The 27483-nt window shown below is 37.9% G+C and overlaps 2 protein-coding genes across 7 annotated transcripts in view; one reads left to right on the top strand and one right to left on the bottom strand.

The window, feature by feature from the left end:
- Positions 1 to 24399, top strand: part of LOC143037931 (isocitrate dehydrogenase [NAD] subunit gamma, mitochondrial-like) — a 38355-nt gene extending 13956 nt beyond the window's left edge. Inside the window, exons 9-11 of one of the 5 annotated variants that reach the window (XR_012967536.1) lie at positions 104 to 185; positions 20036 to 20118; positions 23543 to 23765. Coding sequence is in view for 2 of the 5 variants with exons in the window: in XM_076206610.1 (XP_076062725.1) it covers positions 104 to 185; positions 23543 to 23906 (446 nt within the window). In the remaining 3 variants the exon portion in view is untranslated. Of the gene's footprint in view, positions 1 to 103; positions 240 to 20035; positions 20119 to 23539 lie in introns of all 5 variants that reach the window. The other 4 variants (XR_012967535.1, XR_012967534.1, XM_076206610.1 and 1 more) reach the window with 4 other exon arrangements.
- On the bottom strand, positions 7405 to 12276 carry LOC143037930 (uncharacterized). Of its 2 annotated transcripts, none has more exons than XM_076206609.1 (3): positions 11077 to 12276; positions 9451 to 9714; positions 7405 to 9271 (listed from the first exon to the last, which is right to left on the bottom strand). In XM_076206609.1, the coding sequence occupies exons 2-3, from the start codon at positions 9695 to 9697 to the stop codon at positions 9075 to 9077; spliced, it is 444 nt and encodes a 147-aa protein (XP_076062724.1). In that variant the 5' UTR covers positions 9698 to 9714; positions 11077 to 12276; the 3' UTR covers positions 7405 to 9074. The 2 variants fall into 2 exon arrangements, with proteins under 2 accessions (XP_076062724.1, XP_076062723.1); XM_076206608.1 differs by having other exon boundaries at positions 11070 to 12256.
- Positions 24400 to 27483: the final 3084 nt, after the last annotated feature.

Here is a 27483-nt window from a genome sequence, read left to right as displayed (position 1 = left end):
GCAAAAAAATATATATATGTTTTGTTTTAAGTTTTAGTTTCTCAGTGTCATATTTACATCCATGTCTTACTGTGGTTCATGTTCTTCCTTTGTTTATTTACAGATTTAGGGGGCCAGGCAACAAGTATTGATGTGGTGCAGAACATCATTAGAATCATTCAATCATCATCCAACAAAAGCCACTGGTAACTAGTAGTTTATGATATCCCACCCCTGTACTTCATCTTTGCCTCCTGCCTGTAAGTTGGTTAGACTTACTTTGCATGCAGTGAAGCCCATGCAGGACTTTAAAAGGAGACACGTGATACACATGGATATGTTGTAGTTTCCTTTGCAAGGAGGGTGGGTGAGGCAAAGTACACACCCACACCAAAGGACTAAGTCATGCCACCCCTCCCACCTCAGCATCTTAGGAATAGAGATCACTTGTCCTGTACCACACTGCATAGATCAAATACAATGCAGTGATGGACAGTTCATCTCCCATAGGGTCCAACAACCAAAATTGGTTTACTTCAACAGCTTCGCTGTACAATGATCTCCCTGATCCACATCCTCTTGTTTAATAACAGTATGGAGCACATCTAGGATTGATTGGTTGATAAGAAAATGTTGAATGTTATCAGTAATTGAAGCTTACTTGATTTCTTAAAATTCATAAGAAAAAAATGTGCTCATTATGAATTCAAGTCCTGCATGGTTACTCTAATATCTATTATTTCTTTTCTTCCATATTCTTTTCCATTGTTGTAATCCTATTAGTTTACATATAATATGGGCTGAATAATTGGTAAGTACGAAGTTACATTATATATGGGGAATTGAGTACCCAGTGCTTGCTCAAGTATTGTAATTTTTATGTATTCTGTAGTACATATACTATTTGTTGCTCAAGATTATGTAGATATATAGGTAACTCCAATTTTATGCAACTTTGCATTGCATGAATGTAAAATTATGCAAGATAAAGAGGGAAATCTTTGGTATATAGATATTTACTTTTATTATTATTATTTTTTTTTTACTCAGTCAATTTAAAACAAGGCAATCCATGCTACATCAATCTTTTGGCAAGCTCAGTTTTATGGAGTGGCTGCTAGATATCACTTCTGGGAATCTTAAAAAAAAAAAAGCACATATCTCCAGAAAAGTAGTTATGTAAATTGGGTGTTACCTGTATATGTATGTATGCATGCATGTATGTGTATGTGACACACACGCACACGCAGCTAAAGAAGAAAAAAAATGAGAAAAGAATGGAGACCGAGACAACACAGTTCTATTGGAGTGTTAGATATGAGACTGAAAAAATGGTATATTTAAGAGTAAAAAAAATGAAAGGTTCAGAGAATGAGATGGAGGGAATAGCAGATTAAAATTGGCTTATTCCAACATGGATTAATCTCAGGATTGAACAAACTAAACGATTACCTGTCAGAAGCAAAACCAGATGTAATGGGAATTGTGGAAACAAAATTGAGGGATCCACTAGTACCAGTGTAGGTCATGGATTATGTGTGACGAAAGTTACATATGGAGAGAACAGGGTAGAGATGATTTCAATAAGAGTTGAAGATAAAGATATGGAAAGCACAAAGATTGCAATGATTTATGTGCCCCTAAAAACAAGGTCTTGGAGAGAGAGATTATTTCAAAATGTTAGAGGATACGAAAACTTCATTAAATGAGATGCTGAAGGATGGAAATAAAGTAATTCTCATGGGAGACTTTAATTGCAAAGAAATATATTTGGAAGAGATGACAGTGAAAGGTGGAGATGATCAATTGGGAAATGTATCACTCAACATAACAATAGAACATACAATGACACAATGGGTAAAAGAAAATATTTAGAAATAATGAAGAACTGTTGAGACTAGACATATTATTTATGTCAGAACCTGAATTAGTAGACAAAATTGAATACAAGACCCCAATTGTGAAGTGACCACATACTACTTGAGATAGGACTAAAGGTGGATATATATAACAATTGCTCACTCAAAGAAGAAAAAATACCAGAAGACTGGGAAAATGCTGGTATCGTACCAATTTATAAAGGAGGAAATGAGGAAGACCCAACAAATTACACACTGGTTTCCCTCACAAGCATGGTAGCTAAAATTTGTGAAAAATTTATAAAAAGTAGATGGATAAAACATCTGTAGAACAAGATTCTAAATCCGAGACAATTTGGATTTAGACAGGGAAGATCATGTACCACAAATTTGATAAGTTTTTGCTCAAGACTACTAGACATAATACAAGAAAGGGACGGATGGGCTGATTGTGTGTTCCTAGATCTACAAAAAACTCTTGATAAAGTCCCCCGCAAAAAACTATTAAGAAAACTGGAAACCATAGGAAGGATACAAGGAAAACTACTGAAATGGATGGAGGACTTTTTGCATGGAAGAAAAATGAGAGTAATGCTCAGAGATAAGAGTTCTATTTGGGTGGAGGTAATTAGTGGAGTTCCACAAGGATCAGTATTGGCTCCAATAATGTTTGCTATCTATGTGAATGACATGGACAAAGGTGTGGAATGTTACATGAACTTCTTTGCAGATGATGCAAAATTGTTAAAGAGAGTACTGATACAAACTGTGACTCGCTACAAAGAATACAAAGAGCAACAACGAAACTAGCACCAACTCTTTTCGAATTGACATATGAGCAAAGACTGTCCAAACTAGAATTACCAACTTTGGAACAAAGAAGGGAAAGAGGAGACTTGCTGACTATCTATAGAATAATGAAATTAATGGAAGTCTTAGATAAGAATGACTTGTTAATATGGGACAATGGTAAAACAAGAGGACACGAAAAGAAACTAAAAAAGGATAGTTACAGAAGAGATCTGAAAAGGAACAGCTTCCCACACAGAGTGATAGATACTTGGAACAAATTAGACAACGAAACAGTTTGCAAACACTATTCAAGATTTTAAGAAAAAAACTTGATACTGAGAGATACAAAGACAGGTCACCACGAGCACAGCTCTCTTCCCGTATAATACAACTAGGTCTGAACAGGGTCTGGGAATTGAGTCAGAAGTGGGAAGTGGACTTCAACATAAAGAAATGTAGTATAATGGAATTTGGAAAAATTAAAAAAAAAAGATACCAGTACAATATAAAATTGGTGAAAAAGAAGTAACAAAAGTAGGATCTAAAAAGACCTGTGAATGATCATCACAGGTCTCCTGACAAACATATAAACAAAATCGTCGGTAAAACCTATAACTTGCTAAGATCAATAAAAGTGGCTTTTACTTACTTGGATGAAGAAATGGTAAAGAAAATATTAGTCACATTGATAAGGCCCAAATATACAGCGACACTATGGTCATCCAGTACTAAAAAGAATATAAAGAAAATTGAGAGAATCCAGAGAGCAACTATGAAGATGGCCCCAACACTATCAGAAATGTCATATGAAAAAAGATTGTCAAAACTAGAACTACTGACTCTGGAACAAAGAAGAGAAAGAGGTGACCATCTACAGAATTGAAAGGTGTAGAAGTCCTTGATAGAGAAGACTTACTAAATTGGGATAAGAGAAACACAAGGGGACATGGAAAGAAACTCCAAAAGGACATTTATAGATGAGACATGAAAAAAACAGCTTTCCCCACAGAGTGGTGGATGTATGGAACATACTAGACGAAACAGTAGTGTGTGCAAAAACAATACAAGAATTTAAGAGCAAATTAGATATGGCAAGATACAGAGATGGGACACCACGAGTGTAGCTCCCCTTCCCGTAAGATACAACTAGGTAAATACAATCAGGTAAGTAGAAACACGCACACATTGTTAGAAAATTAAAAAACAGGAGACAGGAACTAACGAGCATTTCTCCATTCTTGTACTGTATACTGCAGTTAGGTAAATACATTTAACATCAAGAAATGTAGTATAATGGAGTTTGAAAAAAGTAAAAATAGAATATTGGAGCAATATAAAATTGGTACAAAGGAAGTTAAAAAAGTTAGCTCGGAAAGGGACCTAGGAGTAATTATCAGCAAAGACGTGTCACCAGACAAGCTTATCAAAAAATAGTCAGAGAAACCTTCAATTCACTAAGATCAATAAAAGTGGCCTTTGATTACTTGGATGAGGAAATGGTAAAGAAAATTTTAGATACACTGAGAAGACCAAGATGGGAGTATGTTGTGACACTATGGACACCCAGTACTAAAAAGAATATAAAGAAATTAGAAAGAATACAAAGAGCAACAACAAAGATGGCACCAACACTCTCCAAATTGACATACGAACAAAGATTGTCCAAATTGGAACTACCAACCCTGGAACAAAGAAGAGAAAGAGGAGATCTACTGACCATTTACAGAATTATGAAAGGGATGGAAGCCCTCAACAGAGATGACTTATTAAAATGGTGATGAGAGAAAAATAAGAGGACATGAAAAGACTCAAAAAGGATAGTTATAGAAGAGATCTAAAAAAGAATAGCTTCCCACACAGAGTGGTGGATATCTGGAATAAATTGGATGAGGCAACAGTGTGTGCCAAAACTATACAAGAATTTAAGATGTTGAAAGATACAAAGAAGGGTCACTACGAGCATAGCTTCCTTCCCGTATAATACAAATAGGTAAATACACACACACACATGCACTTATGTTGGTATTTTCAGTAATTTTGTGAATGTTAAAATATATAAATTCATAGTAAATCAAAAGTTACGACCTCTTTATTATGGTGACAAATCCTAAATGAGCAAATAATGTGGCAATGGCCAGTATGAAATCCATGAAGGGTTTCACCATAATAAAGAGGTTAATCTTGGCATTAGCCAGAATAAAATTCACAAGTGTTATCACTAAAGTGAAGGGGGCAAATGTGGTAGATTGCTTTTTCCAATGTTTGTACAGTAGAACATCAATATAAGGCAAATTGATTTTACATGATATGCACTTTGGACCATGGTATCAATTTAGATTGAATCCTGATTTTAAGGGACTTTAGCATTCATTTTTCCATACAAGTCTAATGCTTGCTGTCAAAAATAAGGAAATGTGTCGACAGAGCCACTGCCTACACCGACCACCTTTTGACTACTATTAGTCTTCATTTTGTGTGTTGATGCTTGAATAGAATTGTGTGAATTTTTCCATCCATGTATGTACTATCCATCATCACAATGTCAAAGAGGTCATCTGTTACATCAGTGTTTATCTCTGCTAAGAAATCAAGGCAGTCTACTACAATAGAATGGAAAATAAAATTACTGCATCAAGTATATTGTGACATTTTGGATTATCACAGAACTCTGTCTGCTCTTTAAAGTTAAATAAGAAGAAATTTAGAGTAGTTTATACTTCACTGGATTTTTTTAAGGGAAAGTTCTACGTAGAGGGATACATATGTTGTGAGATGTAAGATATGCAATGCTGAAGACTTTCCCATATGGGCCCAGTGCTGTAAACTCGAGCCTTTGAAATACAATTTCAGCTACTTAAAAAAAGGGAAAAATCTATGAAAGAAAAGTCACTACAGTTATGGTTTGACCATAGAAATTTATCAAGCAGTTTGTGTGAAGGAATATGATACTAATACTGTAGGTGAAGTAGCATCCATCAGTGCTGCTGTTAATGATTTCAGTTTAAAGCCATTTTAAGTGGTCCTTTTTACATGTTAAATAGATGTTCTACTGTTGTATGCTTTATCATTGTGTGTGTGTAGTTTTGATATACTGTAGATGTTCTGAGGAGGCAGTAGGTAATGTGTAGGGGTGGTAGCTATTTGTCTGCATGTGCAGGGGACACATTCTTCTGATTATACTAAATGTGTTAGCTTTAAGTGTGTGTATATATATATATATATACATATATATATATATATATGTATGTATGTATATATATATATGTATGTATGTATATATATATATATATAGATAATATATATATACATACATATATATATACATACATACATATATGTATGTATATATGTATATATATATATGTATGTATATATATATATATATATATATATATATATATATATATATATATGTATTTAGTGTATCATCTATTTTAGTTCCATTCTAAAACTTTTTTATTGCAATGACAGTATACATGTATTCTTGAGAAAGCTGAACTTGATCAAGGGACATTTTCTCTGTACTGGGCACAAGTTCTCTCTTCTTTCTGTCTCACACAACTTCCACTTTTTTCCCACTACTTTTTCACATGAGGATAGCAGATAGCAGCTGCTCTCTTTTTTCCTCCTCTTCTCCCTCCCATCATAGCACTTTGGGAGTGGGGTGGTAGGGGAAGTAAATGCAAAAGTGCTAAGCAGAGGTTTCGAGTTTGTGGATGAGGTGAGCCAGATGTTGTTTGCAGTTGACACTGCACATGTGGCTGATTCAGAGGAAAGACTGAAACAGTTAGTGATTGAGCTTGGGTGTGTGAAAGGAGAATTTTGAGAATAAGTATGAGCAAAAGTTATGTGATGTACAAGGAATGATGAAGGGGGTGGGTTGAATGTGAATATGAAGGGCAAGAGGCTGGAGGAAATGTTGAATTGAATATTTGAGGTTACATGTTGCAGTGAGTGGAGGATTAGATATGAAGGTGAATTATAAGGTAAAGGAGGTAAGTCAGTGTAAAGGTGGAATGGAAAGTTATTTGAAATAGGCATTTTGGGATGAATTCATAGAGAAGGTTGTATGAAGGAGTGATTGTACCCACAGCAATCCATGGAAGATTTGTATGGCAGCCCACCTCTCCTAACCTACTCCAAAAATTTACAGAGCAGATGAAAACATCCCTTTAGACTTCATCATTCCTGTATCCACTCACAGTCATCCTCCATTCTCTCCTGCTTCCTGGCTCTGCAGACTTCTTCATGCATCTAAAGGCCCCATTATTAAAAAAAGAAAAAGGAAAGAAAAGAAAATATATATATGTGTATATATATATATATATAAAGAGGGAAATTAGGAAATCAATAAACAATTGTAATGTAACAAAGTTGGAATACAAAATGACTATTCAACAAAATTTTGAAGATAACATACATTCAATGTTCACCAAAAAACAGAAATGTACTGATTATAGGGTTCTATCTAAATACCAAGGGCCTCTTCCCTGGAGAGGGAGGTAGCCAGCCAAGGTGTGCACCCACTCCAAACCACTTTTTTTCTTCTCAATTTAGCCCCATGTGGGTTCCTGCCCATTGCCCAGGTCAAAAGCAATGCAGCAAGACACAGCCTAGGAGGGCTGCTTCATTTACACATCAACCTTCCTCGTCCCCTCATGGGAAAAATAGAGAAAACAGGGAGTAATCACTTCAGGCTGCATCAAAATATCCATATACAATCATTCTCCACCCATACAAAACTATAGGGTTAATAATGATAAATTAAAGTCGATTAATAGAAATATAAAAGTTTATTCAGCTGTGAAAAACATAGAATGGTTTGTAGTGATTACAATATAAGTAGCATTAGCTTATGTGAGATGAAAGATGATCTGTAATATTCACAAAAGACTGGGATATTTATGTTGGAGAATTTGGATCTTACATATGTATATTACACTTGTTTCTTTATGTTGGCACTTTAATGGCAAATTTGGTTAGGAAGTATATCCCAATTTGTGGCAAAATTGGTATAATTGACCTTGGAAGAAGGATATTTTGGGAGTCGGATTATGGTTATTCATGAACTATGTAGTGAGGGTGAGCATCAACTTGGCCATCACCATGATAATTGACCTTGGAAGAAGGATATTTTGGGAGTCGGATTATGGTTATTCATGAACTATGTAGTGAGGGTGAGGATCAACTTGGCCACCACTATGATAAGGGGGGGAAGGGCTTTTGGCATGTACCTATGAATAGAATGTTGAGTTTTATCATTTTATATCTTGTTTTTGAAGCTTCACTTTCAGTTATGTATTTTGTTTAAAAAATTGGTCATTCCCCATAGATTCTCTAATTTGATCCACCAGACCATTCTTAATTATCAGGTACATTTGAACCTGTGTAATGCATGTAACTGAATTTTTTGGAAGTGGGGAGTGGAAAATGTGGGAGTGGATGAAAGGAGAGATGGATGAAGAGATAATGATGTCCAAAGGGATGTTCTAATCTGTCTTTATAAGTTTTGTGTTGATGAATGTGTAGCCGTATGACAAAATGATAGGAGTAAACCAGCTCCAGCTGTCAAGGCCTGATGTGGAAGACCTGTGTTTTTACACATTGCTTTTGATCCAAGCATTGTGGCAGGGGACAGGACAACCCTTAATAACTCTCTGAGTGGTTGAGATGGGAGGGGTGTTTGAACAAGTTATATTATTGTGTAGATGTGTGCTTCGACTTAATTAAAAAATATATATATATATATATATATATATAATTGGGAAAGGGACTTTGGTGTGTATGATTTTTTGTGTTCTTGTTGAAGTGAAAAGAGAGATTCATGTCACAAAATTCCTGTAGCATAGTTATCTTACAATGTTGAGCTATTATTTTATAAATACAATGTTTATAAATGCCATTAATGGTCAAGCTGGAGTTGTGCTAAGATTAACTTGGCTCAGTTCTTCTAGTGTTACAAAATTCTCTTGTTAACTGTTCCATTATGGAACTTAAAATGCAGTTAGAATTTGACTTGTTGTCAAAAGTTGAGCAACAAATTCTGCTGGGTTCTGGGATCCAATTCCATCATTTCACCCATTATTTTCTTGAGTAATCAGATGTGAAAAGGATCCCAAACTAGTTTCAGGCCAAAATTAGTGGATAGAGTAGGGTACCTTTCACTAAACTTGGGTGATATAAACTTAAATTGAATACCATGACCTTTACAGATAAAAATTGGTGATGGCTTACATTTAAGGCACTTGTTTAATTATGGAAACTTATAGCACTTGTTCAAAGTGTGAATAGGAGGTAGCAGCACTTGATCAAGACCCAATCACATTCCCATGCAGAATATACTAAGTATTTCAATAAACAGGGGCTTAATCATCCATTACACATTCTTAAGTTTGCTATTTGTAGACATTGCATATCTAGGAGTAGCACTTGGTGAAGGGTAGATCATGATACTGCTTGTTCAATCCAATTGTCCTGGAGAACTTCATAGTCCTCTGCTGTGGACAGTACAGCCTCCTCTTGCCTTTGGCTTTCAGACTCCTCTGTTACTGTTCCATCCCAAGGGGCAGGGTCTGCTCCAACAGTGGGGTCCTCAGGGTTCAGGAACCAAGGAATAGCCAATGGGTTCAGGGAGTAAAGATCTGTGCAAAGATAATTATATTAAAGAAAGAGTATTTAACAGAACTTTGTAAAAAAAAAAAAAAAAATATATATATATATATATACATACATATATATGTCAGAATTGGTGTAATACACAGCCTCTTTTGGAATGGAAATTAGGAGTATGCAAGATCAATCTTTTAATTTGAATACCTACCTAAAACCATACCATTCCTTTTGTGAGGCAAGGGATCAGACTTGCTCCCTATGTTCTCCCCGGTCACATGTTCTTCCTGCAGCTCCCAAGAACTCATGTCATCGTCCACATTGTCATATTCAGCCACATAGTCATTATCATACTTTATGTACTCTTTGGCATCAAGGAGGAGGGGTAACAGAAGGAAAAGGGGAAGGAGGCATGTAAACTGGAGTCTTGCATTATACAACAAAGTGTGTTGGGACATGATGGCATCGTTGTCACCTGAAATAGGAAAGCAGGGTTATCTTGAAGTAATCTCATTCAACTTGATATAATTTTTCATAAATATATATATATATATATATATAAACTTAAAACTAATAAGTAAAATAAAATGTAAAAAGCACAACTTCCCAAATAGACGAGTCATATTTGTTGCATCAGTTTTCACTAGCTGGAAACCACAGTTGTTGGCAACCGCCCTTGTGCCCTTCCGTAAACCTCTCTTGGAAGAAATATTGACTTTGTGTCTATGCTATATAAATGTGAGGCATTTCTATGCAATTGGCGTCTAGTGGTAGGAGGGAAAGAGTTGTCAGCTCTCAATAAGTTAGAAAAAAAAAAAGAGGAGGAATTATTGACGATAGAAAAATTGAGCTAATATATGAGACCAAGTGTCAGCCTCTCGGGGTTGTAACTCCTTGTGGAGGTAAGATTTAGTTCTAAAGATGGGCAGCAGGGAGATGATTCTTTGGTAAGGTGCGTATTACTTGTGTATACTGAACATCGATAGGCCAGCTGATATATTGATTAAATGATCCATTTACAATAATATGCGACCATCCATGAAACAAGTACAAACACATCCGGATTGGCGGAAGCCAGATTATATGTATACATACAAACGCACCGCAAGTGCATGCATGAACTGCGTATATTGCTGGCGATGCAATTGTAGGATCTTGTCCTTTGTGTTTCGTTTTATTGATAATATCCTCGTCATTTTCCATCATACGAGTACATGACGGGAAAGGATCGGAAATACTACATTGAGAATTACAGTATTTACGTGTCGTCTTGTGCTTACATAGAAATGTTTACCTTGTTTACCAGAATGTCAGCGTATGATTAACATTACTAGTACAAAATACATTAATAGCTTCTTTTGAAGCCTTGATTGTTTACATTGTAAAACCGCCATGATTGGTTGTGGCCAAATTGAAATTGCGTATGATTAGGAATGGGGATGGGCATAACATGGATATGATGGATTAGCCGTGTTTATAGGTTGACTGTAAAACCGCCGTAGTTGGACAATGGATCGATATCCGTCATTGATGTTACATCCATAGACGACCAACCCTAAGAAATAGAATGTGTGACCGTTGGTGAAAGAGTGCACACGGCTGGAGCTGTTTTGCTTGCCCGTGGCGTTTGTTTATACCTTTCTCACTTGAGTCACTACCCAGGCACCCATTGAAGGAGTTCGGGGAAGGGAAAGGCTCTGCGGGGGTGAGGTGTTGAGTTCCATTGACGGGATGACAAGGGTGGAACTTAACAACTGTTGACCCATCGTCTCCGTATTTTAACATGCATGAGAGATAACCCGGATGGATTAAAAGAAAACAACAACCTACCAGTCACCTGCTACTGCACGGTTGCTGAGGTCATTGCACTGTTGAAGTCCCCTGCAACATGTTTACTTCCCAAATAAACCGACAGATGGCGAACACACTATGGACAAAGCCATTCCATCTGATAGACCAGGCGTTGGTGCTCCTTTAGGTGGTCGACGTCACTGCACTCCGGGTTGGTAGGCAGGGAGCACATCCATCCCCTCCCAAGAGGGTTGTAGCCACCGAATCTGCCTTGTGGTTAGGGTGGCTAGCGCGTGAATTTCGGCGCGTGGCCGTCTTGTGCCCGAGTCTGCCAGAACTGCGGTGGACGTAGGAGTGAGAGTAGTTCGACTCGCGAGCGGTGCACACACGTCAGCAGCAGATGCGTTACCCGAAAAACGACAGACATCATCAGATAGCGCCATTTGGAAAGCCAGGCACCAGTTGGTGTCACAGGCAATGTGGGTGTTTGTTAAAGGCAGGATGTTTAGAAAAATAAAGTAAGTCGTCTTTTGGCAGGCTTAGGTGAGACGTAAGAGCATCTGCTTAAGCATGCGTCTAGAAGTCTTTGGCATCAAGCTTGCCCGCCCGCTCGCTTGTCTGCCCTTCTCTTCCTTGCCTTGGGACGCAGCAGCCGCCCGCGGGTAAACGTGCGCATCTTGCCACGAGTAAACTTCACGTTGGGCATGAAGGGGACCTACGCGATGGAGCACACTCTTCTCGTATTGGCTGGTGGCGCCACACCCAGGGAAGGCAACAGCTAGCATGACTGTAGTGCTGCGTTGTGCAGTGCCCAGGGCTGTTTTCTTTAGGCGGAAAGGTCAATACATCATCCACCCAATATAGAAAACTGGTTTAGCCAGTGTACAAGTAACTCTTTTTAGTTGTTTAAATGCTTTTGTGACATATAGTTGTTACGTTTCTGAGGCGTTTGTACATTACAGAACATGTAGGTGTTCTTGCAGTAGTGGCAGTGCGCCTTAAACAGGATGTGAGAGGCTGCACCAGAACCAGCACTACCAGACACAGTGGGAATTATTTTCATCTCAGTAATTCACACGCGCAGACGGACGAATAGCCCAAGGACCTTGAGATAGTGCAGCCGCGGTCTGTTGGGTAGACCGCAAGGCTACATCAGCCCATACTTATTGATTGAACTTGCCTACCTACATTAGTCCTGTTTATTTTGTACTCAGACTTCTCGAATCTGTTTTGCAATACAAAGTAATCCATATTTCCCTTAAGATCCTTACGTTAGAATCATGATTTACCCATATCTACACATCTAAATGAAATAGCATGGTGTGTGCTAAAAGAAAACACGATTTTTTTTCCTATCATAGCGCGTTGCCTTCGCGCTTGTCCCGTAACTGTATTGTATATAGTTCGATCACAACAGCTTCCGACGATTGACACTGGTCGTTGTCCAACCACATGGGACTAACGTTACGGCTTTGCACGGCTAAGTGCCTCTTAGCGTAAGTTTCTCACCACGCGGTACGGAAGAGTTGGATTCCTTTCGTCACGATTGCACACGTCACATATTTTGTCCTGGCCAACACCTGGTGTTTTTATGCAGTAGAAGATCACCTTTAAGGCGGTGGTCGGCAACCCTTGTAACAGTATATGACAGTCTTCCTTTTGATAGAATAATTCTTTTGTTTCAAGCTTCTGGAGCCATGCAAGTGGTCAGAAAGCGCTGCTGTAAGGGATGGTACTCTCGTTGCAGAATAGAGCGCAATCGGATAGGATTAGCCAGAATGCAATGTATACGCAATGGTACGGGAAGAGTGATTTGAGACCGCCAGTGAATTCGTCCGTTCCTCCACCTCCCCTCACTCACTCATCCATCGTAGGGACTGAGTCTGTGACCACAGCTTCCCACGCTGTTTGCCGGCTGTCACGGCATTGGAACATCGACACCGAGTGTTGAGAACCCATTTTCAATCGTCGTGTTCATTATTTAGCAGACGAAAAAGCGTGGCGTCTCTGTGACAGACTCCGTTGATATATTGTGTTTTAAAGAGTCATTATACAATTTAGCGGATGAAAATCGTGACGTCACCATAACGGAGAAAACAGCTACGTTTACTGTGTAATGGAGCTCTTTTATGCTGTATTTCATTATGTTCGATGGAACTTGTAACTCATGACCAAGTTTAAAGACTTTTTCTGTCTTGCTACATTGCTTTTGACCCGGCCAGTGGGCAGGAGACGGATGGCCCAACGAGGAGCTAAGAATAGAGCAGTTGGTGGAAGTCAATGGATTGGGTGGTGGGGCATGGCTTGGCTGCTGGCTACCTTTATTATTAGGGGGAAGAGCCCCATGGTGCTTATATAGATTTGTTTGTGTATTTGTTTATTATTTTTATATATATATATATTCCTTTGTAGGGTGCTATCGGGGGTAGGGATATTTAAAGTTGTCTAGTCACGCGCGCACACACGCGCACTCGCGCGCGCGCACACACACACACACGCACACACACACACACACACACACACACATATATATATATATATATATATATATATATATATATATATATATATATATGCAAAATAATCACAGAAGGGAAACTTGTAGACGTAGACAGTAAGTACTTTCGTATATTACATTTGAAGATGTAATATACGAAAGTACTGTACAAGTTTCCCTTTTGTGGTTATTTGGTATTGTTGTATCACGGTTATGTGATTGCTTGCAATATATATATATATATATATATATATATATATATATATATATATGTATACATATGTATATATATGTATATATATGATATATGTATATATATGTATATATATATGATATATGTATATATATGTATATATATATATATGTATATATATATGATATATATATATGTATATATATATATATATGATATATATATATGTATATATATATATATATATATATATATATGTATATATCATATATATATACATATATATATGTATATATATGTATATATATGTATATATATATGATATATATATATGTATATATATATGATATATATATGTATGTATATATATATACATATATAATGTATATATATACATATATGCAGACAAACCACTGGGAAAATGAAAGAGATGAGACCGAGCGCTTTCGTCTATTCAGACATTTTCAAGGTATAGATACATAAAAGAGACAAGTATATATACTCAGAAGGTTAAGGTGGATCTCTCCCAGTGCCATATTGGCTCAAGTGTCCGGACATTTGGTTTACAATTTTTGTTATGATAAATTCATCCAATTTGTATAATCCTTGACTTAAATTTAAATTATTAACAAATGCATTCTTGATCAGACTGGATTCTATGATGTTTCTCTTCAAATAAGAATTACTTTTGACAATTACTTTAGCTTCATTCCAATTGATACAATGGTTAAAATCCCTAAGATGGACAAATAACGCGTTGGACGTTTGACCACTTCTAACGCTATATTTGTGTTGCTTTATTCTAACATTTAATTCCTTTCCATATATATTTATGTGTGTGTGTGTAGGTGTGTGTGTGTGTGTAGGTGTGTGTGTGTGTGTAGGTGTGTGTGTGTGTGTGTGTGTGTGTGCGCAAAATAACCACAGGAGAAGGGAAACTTGTAGACAATAAGTACGAGTACTTTCGTATATTACATCTGAAAATGTTATATACGAAAGTACTTACTGTCTACAAGTTTCCCTTCTCCTGTGGTCATTTTGCATTTTTGTATCACGGTGATGCGATTGTTTGCAATATATATATATATATATATATATATATATATATATATATATATATATATATATATATATATATATACACACACATATATAAAATGCTATGTGAATTTGGTCGATAAAGTCACAAAATTCCCTTTTTTTGTGCAGAAGACATGCAATATCCCGTGTAAGGTCATTTGTCTGGTATCACGTAAGATTGACAGGTGTGTCTATATACCAAGGGCTTCTTCCCCTATGTAAGGGAGGTAGCCAAGTCAAAGAAAGGGATGCACCTACTCCCATCCACCACCCTTGTTACCCTCTCATCCTAGCTCGTGGATGAAAGGTCATCCACATCTGCTCACTGGTCGGGTCAGAAGCAGTGCAGCAAGACACAGTACATCCACAGCAAGGCCACTTCATTTATCGGCCCTGTATGCTGAAAATAGAGAAGATGGGGAGAAATCCCTTCGGGGTTCGTCAAAATATCATCCATGCACAATCATTCTCCACTCACCCCTATCCCCTGCCTTCTCCTTTCCTTGCTTAACAGTGATTCCCCTCTTGCTCAAAAACCCTTTCACACTACCCATCCATCTCATCCTCGGTTTTCCTCTGAAGTTCACTTCCTCCACATCTGCCTTCCACACCTCTTTTGCCAATCTCTCATCACTCATTCTTTTCATGTGTCCAAATCATCCCAATACTCTTTCATCAGCCCAATCTGCCATTTCCTTTTCCACCCCCGCTCCCCCCCCACATCTCATTTCTCATTCTATCCAACTTTGTGACCCCCATCATACTTCTCAGACAATCTCAAACACATTTAAAGTTCTCCTTTCTGTCTCTCTCAAACTCCAAGTCTTTCCCATATAGTGTCGTCGGCTCAATCACCTTTTCTGACAAGTAGGAGTAATTTTTTTTCAAACACTTCAGACTGATATATACAGTATCAGTAATAGAATTCAAAGTATATTTCTCAGCATTGTTAGAGATCGTTAACCGTGATAGTTGTTTGACCATGAAGATTCTCTAAGCTGAGTAAACTCGTACAGCCTTTCATTCGCCAGCCAGTATAGGAGCCGAGGGCAGGATGTGTTTAAAGGGTCGGGGAGGCTTTCACTTATCGTAGGTTGTGGGTGGTCAAAATTCCACAGGATTAAAGCTTTACAAAGCTGCCTCCACCCCATCGTCCTCGTTGCAGGTATATCACCGTTATATGCATTTGATTTCTTTGGAACTCCTATAACCGTAAACGGTTTGGCCGTTCGGTAATCAGTTCGGTTCAATCTCATGCCAGTCTGCTATAAGAGCATATGATATCCCATCAGCACACCAGAACTCATAATATCCACTTGCCCTGCAGGCAAAATATTAAACGATGCGAGTATGCAGGGAGGGCATTTAGAAAACGGTCACATATTACCGCGTCATGACGTCATAACACACCCTCGTCGTAGACCTGGCTGGGTGATAATCAGTTACATCCGGGAAGGCGAGCTAATGTATCATACTGTCCTGCCACCCCCACATGTTTTTTAACTTCGAGTTTCGCATTTGAATCGAGGATGGGAAAGGCACGCACACAAATTTTGCTGTAATATTATTACATACTTTCAGAGAACTCCATAAATGACGTGTAGAATTCTTCGGGATTTCATTATTGGACCAGTGGTGTCCATAGACATGGATCAAAGGCTGAAATATACTGTATCTAAACTTGCTGATGATTAAAAAATATGCACAATAACAGATAATTATTCCAATCACTTGGATATTGAAGACTGCTTAGATGAGCTACATTGGTTATAAAAATAAGGCCGTGTCCGACATAACGCTAGACCGTCCGTGGTAACCCTTATTATTATCTGAGCCGAAAATGGATATAGTGCGTGTATTTATATTCCTAATTGTAATTTACAAGAAAGGAGCAACGCTCGATCGTCCCGTCTCCTATTCTCTATCAAACTTAGCCTCAAATTTATGTACAGTTCCATCTTAATCTATATCCTTGATTTCAAATGATCATATAAATTTGAACTGATGTATATATAGCTTGGGCTATATCACCTTTTAAAATGTTCCACATATGCATCTATATAGAAAACTGTTTCTTTACTTCCTTTAAACATGTGGTGTTTCTTAATTTGTTTCCATGATCTAAGCCCTCCTATCTTTAATCGAGATCTCTTCTGTCAGTAGAATCTATCCCCTATTCGTATAGTAACCTTAATACTGTAGTCATATCGCCTTTTTCTCTTTGTTCTTTCAAAGTTAGCATGCCCGGTGATATTTGTCTTTCCTCTTATGGTCTGTCTGCCAGGCTGCGAGGTGAAGTATGCGTACAGAGATTTGATATTGTAGCTATTACTGAATCCTGGATCAGTATGGTTGATAGAATCGAGATAGAAGAATATAAAAAAATAATTCACAAGGATAGGTTAGCCAGGAGTGGGGGAGGAATAACACTTTTCGAAAACAAAACAAAACAAAAAACAGCTAATTGTGTTATCAACAGTTTGATTAAGGAAGAGAAAATGCGGAAGCTAATTGGGTGGAGATTATAGGCAAAAATAAGGAACTTGTTATTGGCGTCGAATATAGACTAATCCCCTGATTCATGAAATTCGCAGGGTGTCCCAGCACAAAAACATGATCATGGGGGATTTTAATTACAGAAACATTGATTGGGAAAGTTTAGTAGATCAGGAAGCGCAAATTTTCTTTAGATGTGGTGAAGGATAATTTCGTAAAATAAATGATTACCGATCCTACGAGGGGAAAAATACTCTGGAGTTACTTTTAACTAATAATGAGCATCTAACGAGAAACGTGAAAGTGGGATATATCTAGGCTCTAGTGATAATCAAGAAATAAAAATTTATATTACAGGGGAAGAGTTAGACAGTACGAATAATGTTCTAGTACCAGACTTTAGGAGAACCCATTTTGATAAAGTATTTAGGACAATTGGTCACTTTACGAGACCGACCGAGGGTGTGTGTGACAGGGTCAGATGCACAGTCAGCCAGGACGTCATTAGCGCAGTCAGAGGTCGGGTCATGGCGGGTAATATGCGTACCTTACAAACTCACAAACTCGAGGTCAACAGCCCGGTTAGCAATCAGGATGAAATGTGCAGTAATCTAATAACTTTAATTTTAAATGCACAAAATAAATTTATTCCTCTCAAGGCAATTAGGAAAATGGTAATACTTCCAAATGGATGACTGGCAGGCTGAAAAATAAGATCTTAATAAAAAGAGAACTTTACACCAGGATGAAAAACGGGGAAACAACACCTTGGATTCAAATATAAATATGACAAGACTTGTTAAAAAGAACACGCGCACAGCGAAACGTAACTATGGAATTAAGGTTGCCAGACAGGCGAGATCCGACACAAAGGGCTTCTTTCCTCTCTACAGAAAAAAATAAAATAAAATAAGGGATAGGCCTCATTAAAAATGGATTTGTTCTGTTTACTCTATACTGGCCAATAGGACACATGTCTCTTCGTAGACACCCTTGCCTTCCTTGCTCCATTCACTAGGTCAACACTGGGTCATGTTGTCCATTAAGAAAGCCTGACCTCAGCAAGAATGAAATTGTGTTTTTATAGCTCGAGAAGGGGCCCCGCGCGCGATCCGGTGATAAAAACTAGTATCACACTTTCTAGTATCAACCAATGGTGTTACCCTCGTCAAACCAATCACCACATACTAACATCAGCATAAATAAGGTAGTAGTCGAACAGATTGGACTTGAAGCCACAAAATCGCCGGGTCCAGACGAAAAATTCCGAGAGTGGTTAAAGAATGTAAATTTGAATTTACGTCCAGTTGACAGAAATATATAATAAGTCGGTAGACACTGGTTTTATGCCTATTGCTTGGGGGCAGGCAAACGTTCCTGTTTTCAAAAAGGGAGATAAATCATCTTTATGCAACCACAGGGAAATAGGTTTTACATTAGTTATAGGTAAAATGCTTGAATCAATAATAACTAATAGAACTAGAGATCGCGTCGAAAAACTTAATTTGATTCGTAACTCAGCATGAGTTCTCCAAGGGTAAGTCATGTGTGGCTTATCTTCTATATACAGTACACTAGTGTATACAATGCGTCAGATAAGTGATAGTTACGATGTTATTTACCTCAACCTTAGCAAATCGTTCGACAAGGTGCCCCACCAGAGTTTCAATTTGTAGAGTGGAGTTTCGTATACCACCGCTGCCACCAGAATGTAGGTTTGTAGTTAGGATCTACGTTGGATGTTTGGTGAAGCAAACGAGGTGAAAGTCCGTTCGTTTTAATGTGTCAGTTTTCTCTCCTTTACAAACATGAAACAACGTCCGAGGAAAACTCGGGGAATTACCAGAATTCTATTTACACATTTTATATACAAGTGTTGACTTATGCTGATCGGGAAAGGTTGGCAATGACGAAGGGGACGTGTTGTCTCACCAGGTGTTTGGGCGTAGTCCGAAGTGCCTGGCTTGTCGGGTGACTGTCAGGTCCGGTGACAATGGAGCGTCCCATGAGAGACAAGTTCGGAAACAATAGGGGGTCCCTTGGGAGTCAGATCTGAGCACAATAGGGGCTCCCCTAAGAGTTGTCTGGAGTCGTTGGAGTTCCTTCTCACACCATATGCGTGCGCGCGTGTGCACGCTAGACTATAGGATTGACTCTTTCAATCGTCCTGCAACAAGAAACTACTAAATAAAGTCAAAGGCCATGGCATAGGAGGAAAAGGGTTTGAATGGATCAGAGCTTGGATCAGTGACAGAAAACAGTGGGTCACCATAAACTGTGCAAAATCCAAATGAAATGTTTCTAGTGGAGTTCCCCAGGGCTTGGCTTTAGGTCCCATATTGTTCATTATGTATATAAATGACTTGGACAATTGGATTAATAGTGTTGTTAATAAGTTTATAGACGACACTAAAATAGGATGCCTAATTAGGTGAAGTGATGGTGGTGATGGTTATTGTTATGGTGGTGGTAACAGAAATATTGACAAGCTTTAGAACCAAATGGTAATTGTTATGTTACATAGATAATACATGTTATTATTTTCTATTACATCTATGATATACTTTCACTGGTAACCAAACTGGTTAAATATATTAGGGGTGTTTTGTCTGGGGAGTGTTTTGTTTGGGGTTGTTTTATCCGGGCGTGTTTTGTCTGGGTGTGTTTTGCCCTACACCCATAGTGTTGCTGCCATCACCACTGTCATTTTATGATGAAAATCACTATTTTCCCTCCCAGACTTGCTCCCAACGTTGGAATCTGCAATGTTTTGCCTATACTGTGACCTGAAATAGTGTTGCTTCCCCCCGTTTACTCAACTGGCAAGTATATCTATCTGGATTTTGCTTATTGAAGGCAAATCTAGGAGCGTCATCTTGAGTTGCTTCCACCATGTGTGTGTGTTGAGTGTGTGTGTGTGTATATATATAATATATATATATATATATATATATATATGCTCACATGCATATCCTAGAAAACTTGTTTTCTAGGTCCTTCAGTCAGGTGGCGATAGGTCCAAGTTAGTACCTCCTGAACTTTTCTACCAGAATGTCCCGCTTTATGTACCATTAAAAGAAATACATACCAGCATGTGTGCAGCATATTGTTCTCATTTGCCAAAGCATTCAGCATTAAGAAGAAAAAAAAAAATTATACAGATCAAATGCATGATGTCAATAATTATGAATCAATGGGACCAAGTTAAAGATCTTTCTTGGGTGCTTGAAATATAAAGTGGTTATTCAATTTGTATGACAGTGAAGTCAGGGTGGAGATGAATATGCATTCAGCAAAGGTAACTCTTGTATGTTATCTTCCAAGGGGTGACTATTATTGTCAAAGTTATTTTAAGATTTAAGCTATCTCAAAAGGACCAGATTAGAAAATTCCCTGGGTGCAAGTGAACCCACATGCCAAGTTTCACACAGTTACTGCCAAAAATGCGACCATAGTAGGGAGACGTCATTCAATCTGTTGTCCCAAGCCTCTTGCAAGAGACCCATGACACCTAAGTAACCAGCAACAGCAAATCTTTACTTTATATGTAGCATTGACTTCTCTACAAGGAACAGTTAGTCTTCCTTCAAGAAGAAGGTCTGGAAGAAATCCTAGCCCCTTGGAGTGAATAAAGAAAAAGTGTGAATGACTTATTTTTCAATGGATGAAAAAGTTGCCATACAATAAACTAGTGGAGTTAAATCAGCTCTGCCTATTATGTCTTGTCGTGGAAGAGTTGGCTTACTATATTGCTGTTGATCCAAGCAGTGTGGCAAAGTACAATGTGGCCCTTTATCCCAAAGGTGCTGAGATGGGGGGAGTTGTTGTTGTTGTCGTTCCTTAGACTGTCTGTCCGAGCAGTCCCGTCTCCCCAAGGAAAGCCATAGCCGAAACTGGGTTTTCCCACAAATCCTTTATAGAGCGTATGTTGTGTTGTTTGCGTGCATGATTGTGTATAATGCAGTCTTCCATTATGTGTTGTATGGTATGGGGTGAAGTGTTACATCCTGGGCAGCTGTTCACAATGCGGTCATCCAGCCTCTTCTGGTAGCTTAGAAGTGCTGGGTGGTGACCGCACCGCAGTCTGGCCAAGTGGACTCTGTCCTTTTGTGGGAGAGAGGATTCAGAAGGGTGGATATCAGGGGGTCTGGCATGCAGCAGTGTGTTGTCTTTCAGTGTGTTAATGGAGCGGTGAGTGATATGATTATGAATATGTTTCCGGAGGCTGGTATTTGGTGGTTGTGGAGGAAGAGAAGAGAGTATCTGTGCGTGATAAAGGTCTTTGGGTGTTGTTTTAATGTTTCTTGGTGTGTGTGGGTGTTCTGCTATGTAGTGTAGCGGGTGTAATGTGTTTGTGGTGGCTGCGGCAAGTGTTTGTGTGCCTCTCATGTCGAGGTGGTCCTTGACTTTGAGGACTTTTGTTTCATGGTGTAAATGGTCTGTAGGTGTTGTATTTGTGCAGCCTGTAATTGTTTTTAGGGCTTTGTTTTGTATGATTTGAAGGGTGTTGTGGTGTGTCTCACTGAGATTAGGAGCCCATGCAGGACTCGCATAATTCAACACTGAGCGTATGCATTGTTTGTATATTGTTATATTAGTTTCTTTGTTTTGTCCAAATGTTGTTCCAGTGATTGACTTAAGTGCGTTAAGTCTGGGTGTGCATTTGTTTTTTATGTTTGTGATGTGTTGTTTGAAAGACATGGATGTATCGTATGTTACACCAAGAATTTTCGGTGTGTTTGTGTGTGGTATTAGAGTGTTGTTGATGTAGAGATGAGGTATGTATTTGTGTTCTTTTGTCCAGTTGGTGAGAAGTGTTGCTGTAGATTTGGTTGGAGCTATTTTGAGTCTGTTTGTGATGAACCATGTGTTGAGTGTGTCAAGGTATGGCTGGATTATTTCTGCAGCTTTGTCTGTGTTACGATGTGTGCATGTGATTGTTATGTCGTCTGCGTAGGAAGAGATTTGTATTTCTGAGGTGTCTGGCGTGGGTAAGTCATGCATGTATAGATTAAATAGTGTGGGGGATAGAACTGAGCCCTGTGGTACTCTGTTCTTAATGTTTCTGATGTGCGATGATTGGCCATTATATGACACGTAAGCATTCCTACCTGCCAGATAATTGGCCAGCCATCTTTTGGTGTTATTGTGCATGTCTGTGTTATATATTTTATTTGTTAGGTTGTGGCGGGGGATAGCATCAAAAGCTTTACTAATGTCTAATGTTATAAGAAGTGTTCTTTGGTGGGGCCTATCTGAATTGATGCCATCTAAAATTCTTTGTGTGAGGTTTGTCAGAAGAGTGTTTGTGGAGTGTAGTGGCCTAAAACCATGTTGTGAGTCAGCAAGGGGAATATGTGGTGTGACAAGTTTAAGTATTAGGCATTCAATGACTTTAGAGGGGGTGCAGAGAAGTGTGATTGGACGGTGCGATGTTGGGATTGTTGGGTCTTTGTTCGGTTTTGGAATGGTGATTATTTTACCATGCTTCCAGATGTCGGGTATAGTGTTGTGTGAATAGCTGTAGTTTGCAATGTTTGTGAGCGCGTGTATACCTTGTGGTCCAATGTGTTTTAGGTGGATGTTGCTTATGTTATCAGGGCCACAGGCAGATGAGTGCTTGAGACTATGTATTATGAGTTTTGTCTGACTGTCTATGAAGGGTATATAGTCTGAGTCTGTGGGAAAGTCTTTCTTACGTCGAATGGTGCGTCGGTCGTCAGGGTGAGAAGTGAGATGGCTTGTCTGTGCAAAATGACGTATGAGTGCGTTTGCTTGTTGTCTGTTTGAGGGTAGATTATCTGTTGTTGTGATTATTGCTGCGTTAAAGCGTGTAGTGTTACTGTTGGATAGTGTAATGCTGTTGAGTGTTTTGTACAATTTGCTGGTGTTTGTTTTGTGATCAAGTGTATTGATAAAGTTTTGCCAATTTTGTGTTTTTTGTTCATGTATTTTATTGGCAATCACAGTGTTTAGTGTTTGTATTTGGTCTGCTATGTTTTGAGGGATAGGTGTGGGGGTACCGTGTTTAAGTGTGTCACGTTGTCTGATGAGGCTTTGGATTTCTGGTGTGAAGTTGGGGTTGTGTGATTTTCTGTTGAAAAGGGTTTTATTTCTGTACTGTAAGGATGTGCTTTGACATGACCACCATATGTATTTGTATGTTTCATGTTTGGTAGTTCAGTAGTTCTCATTGAGAATCTTCAAATTATCATTGTCAGTAATCACTTTTGTTTCCCACAGAAGTAATGGGTTAATGAAGAGTAGCTTTCCATTGCCAACCCTAGCATCACCTTCACCAAAATCAAGTACTTCTGCTCAGCATTCACTTCCTTGTTCTCAAGAGGTCGTGTCCTCAAATGAAGAACAAGCTACAACTGGAGAAGAGGACGACCATTGGGTGCAAGATGGTAATAAAACTATTCCAGAAGATACATCATCCTTATCTAAAGTAGAGCATAGTAGCAATAGTAATGATATTAACAACTATAGCCATTGTAGCCAAAAAGCTTCATTGTCAGATCAATCAGTGGAAGATGTTTCTATTTCCCCATTCTCTAGTTTCCTGTCTGTTGGTTTTAAGGGCTACTTAAGTCACACCCTAAAGTAAAGGGAACCATATTTCTTTTCAATATAGAAAATGCTGAGTGTATAAGCAGTTAAGGCAAAGATATGAAGGATAATGGGTGTCTCAGGTGCAGGATTAACTGGAATCCAGTCCAGACATAATAGCAGTTCATGGTGTACATGAAAAAAAATTATGTAAATAGTTTATGGTACTTTGGTTGCAAAGTGAAAGAACTCGTCTTCATTGGGAAATCAAATTATTCTTCAGTTATTTCTATTGTATTTAGTTCCACCTTAGAGAAAATAGAAACACTTTGTACATAAATAAAATTCTTAATCATAGGTTATACTTTTTTAAAATAAATATTATTTTTTTCATGCAAGGAAAGGTTGAACCTTATAGTTGACATTGGTCAAGTACACAGATTTTATGATATGCAAGAGGCATTTAGAACAGTGATCATGTAGTTGGAAACTTCTATGAAAGGTGGAGTTGTACATAGTGGTAGTAACCATGTAATAAAGGGCAGTAGATGTTAAGCGTGTCATTCAGTTCACCCTTTCAAAACTATACAGATGTAGTTTTAGAATGAAAAAACAAAACTAATGTGGGCACATCCAAATTGTTCTATTTTCTACTCTGGAATTTATAAAGTATTGAAAAATCACATTAAAATTGTTTGCAGATTAGACTGTTTTTGTACACACACATTAAATATATATATACATATATATATATATATATATATATATATATATATATATATATATATATATATATATATATATATATATATATATATATATATATATATATATATATATATATATATATATATATATATATACCCCTTATAATGGGGTTGAGCATACACCCACCTTACATGCATCCAAATTTCCATTTGTTGCCCCTGTCTTAGTACCTTGTGGATGAGAGATCATCCCTGACTCCAGCCACACTGCTCAGGTCAGGAAATCCTGTTAGATACAACCCTTCTACAATAAAGTTCAACAGCAGAGTTGTATTAATCCTATAGCTTCATGTTTCCCTCCTAATCCTGCATCATGGACAGCAAAGCTGCCCATTTTCAAAACCCATCAACCCCTCCCCTCCATCAGGTTGACATTCTGTCTTTGGACTTGGTCCAAGCTTTTTGTCAACTTCCGCTGTATTTCTTACACTTTTTCCACACATGGAAACTGGCAACTGCTAGCCTCTCCTCTCCCAACAACTCTCAGCCAGTAATATAGAAACATTCCCACACGAATTCAACACAGACAACAATCCAAATTTTCCTTTCAGAGAGATCTGTGGGAGGTTCCAAGGACCTAGCCAGCCACTGTTGGGCTATGGGTTTTCCATTTGGTGAAGCTTGAATCAACACTTGATTTGATTCTTCTCAATACCCTCCCATATACCTTACCAACTACAGTGATAAAGTGACCCATCTAAAATTACATTTCCTTTACATAGTGGAATTATACATGCACCCTTCGAGTCTTTTACGCTGATGGCGCATTCGGAAGTATTTCATGTTTCTCTCTGATTGTTACATGGCTCACTAGTCCTAGTATTCAGCTATGCTCCTCTTGGCATATATTCCTCACCTGCCAATCCATTAGAACACTTCCCTCCCTTATGCACACATTACACAATCCCATTAAACATTTTGCTATAACTATTCCTCCATGTAACACCCAATTAACCCAAATGACTTACAGACTTTCACTTCTTTCGGTGTTCTTTTTGTATTGCCATATCATTCACCTATCCTATAACTGTCAGTTTCCAGGAATTCGACTGGCCCACAGTGGCTGGTAATGGTCCTCAGCCATTTCCACAAAAACTTTGGACTATTGTCTGTGTTGTATTAGTGGGGCAGTTTGACTATTTGGTTATCTGCTATCTTTGTGAAAAGGTGGAGAAAATTAAGTTATAGTTGATCTTGGGCTTAATTCAGAGAACAAATGTATTAGGAAGTTGCCCTCACTTCTTGTCCTCACTCCTTGATTCTCATCTCACTTATCCCATCCTCACCTCTTCTACTGGCCTGTCACATGACCTTGTTGACCTGTAGGTGGTCCCATGGGACATGCTTGTGATATCTGGCTGCATTGGATTGACCAAAGCTTCTTTGAGGCCCATGGATGGGACAAAGCTTCTTTGAGGAAACTCATGTACAGTACCAGCATTGGTCCTAGCAATGACTAACCAGAGCCTTGCCGGACCAAGTGAGATGGAAAATTTATTCATTGAAGAACGCACAGCCATACTTGGTGACTCAGCAGCTTAAGGTTTTCCATTCAACTTCTCAGGCATCAACTTTGACCTTGCACCAATTAAGGGTATGGGTCATGACCTGCGTGTGTACATAAAGACTGGATGAATGCCAAAGATTTAGATTGCTTTGGAACATCACACTGTGAGCCTGTCTTGCTGCTTCCCTGCTTTCTCACCACTTCCCTCCTCCCCCCAAACCAGGCCTCCCTCGCTGTCTCTCCTCCCTTTTCTCGCATGTAGAGTGAGCTATCATTATTGGTGCCCAACATTCATTCTAAATAAAACAAATATTCTCTCCATCAGTTTGCCTTCAAACCAGTCTAACTAAGTGTCAGCCCCTTGTAGCTACAATCCCAGATGAAGGTAAGTTGTTATGGTCTGTAGGTTACCAGTGTTTCTATCCTAATTGACAATCTTGTACCACTGTCATGCATTATCTTATATTCTGTATGTTGGCATAGTTAAGTGTATTTAGAGTGTGGTTAATAATCTGGTTTTCTGTAGGAAATTGTGGAGAAAGAACAGAAGTATAGGTGTCAGGTCATCCAGGATTTGTTGTAGTTTCCTGGTTGAGGGGTGGTATATGGCAGTGGAATGGGTGGGAGTGGAATTTTGCATTTGACTTTGGCTGTCTCCCTTGTAAGGTGGAAAAAGCCCTTGGTATATGTATGTATGCACAGACACACAGATATAATATACATAATATATATGATATATATAATATACGCAATACTGTAGGAAAGAACACAGATATAATATACATAATATATATGATATATATAATATACGCAATACTGTGGAGAAAGAACAGAAGTACAGGTGCCTTTTACTTTGGTTGTCTCCCTTGAAAGGTGGAAAAAGCCCTTGGTATATGTATGTATGCACAGACACACAGATATAATATACATGATATATATAATATACATGATATACGCAATATATATAATATACATATATGCAATATACATAATATATGCAATATACAGTACATATATGCAATATACAGTACATAATATATGCAATATACATAATGTACGCAATATACTTAATATACTTTATATACTTAATATACATGATATACTTAGTATACATAATATACTTAACATACTTAATGTACTTAACATCATATACTTAATATACTTCATATACTTAATATTCTTAATATACCTAATATAATTAATATAATATACTTAATATACATGATATACTTAATATACATAATATACTTAATATACATAATATACTTAATATACATAATATACTTAATATACTTAATGTATGCAATATACACAATATACTTAATATGCACAATATACTTAATATATATGATATATGCAAT

Source organism: Oratosquilla oratoria, chromosome 23 (genome assembly GCF_046742065.1).
Source record: "Oratosquilla oratoria isolate Oo_2021 chromosome 23, ASM4674206v1, whole genome shotgun sequence".
Taxonomy (NCBI): Eukaryota; Metazoa; Arthropoda; class Malacostraca; order Stomatopoda; family Squillidae; genus Oratosquilla; species Oratosquilla oratoria.
The sequence above is the reverse complement of the archived record's forward strand: the minus strand, read 5'-3'. Positions and strand labels throughout refer to the sequence as shown.

What these genes read in the sequence shown, in the direction of transcription:
- LOC143037930 (XM_076206609.1), bottom strand. Translation starts at nt 9,697, where the DNA reads ATGTCCCAACACACTTTGTTGTATAATGCAAGACTCCAGTTTACATGC. An exon ending in AAGGAATGGTATGGTTTTAG is followed by an intron (nt 9,272 to 9,450) that starts GTAGGTATTCAA and finishes ATCTTTGCACAG; the next exon opens with ATCTTTACTCCCTGAACCCA.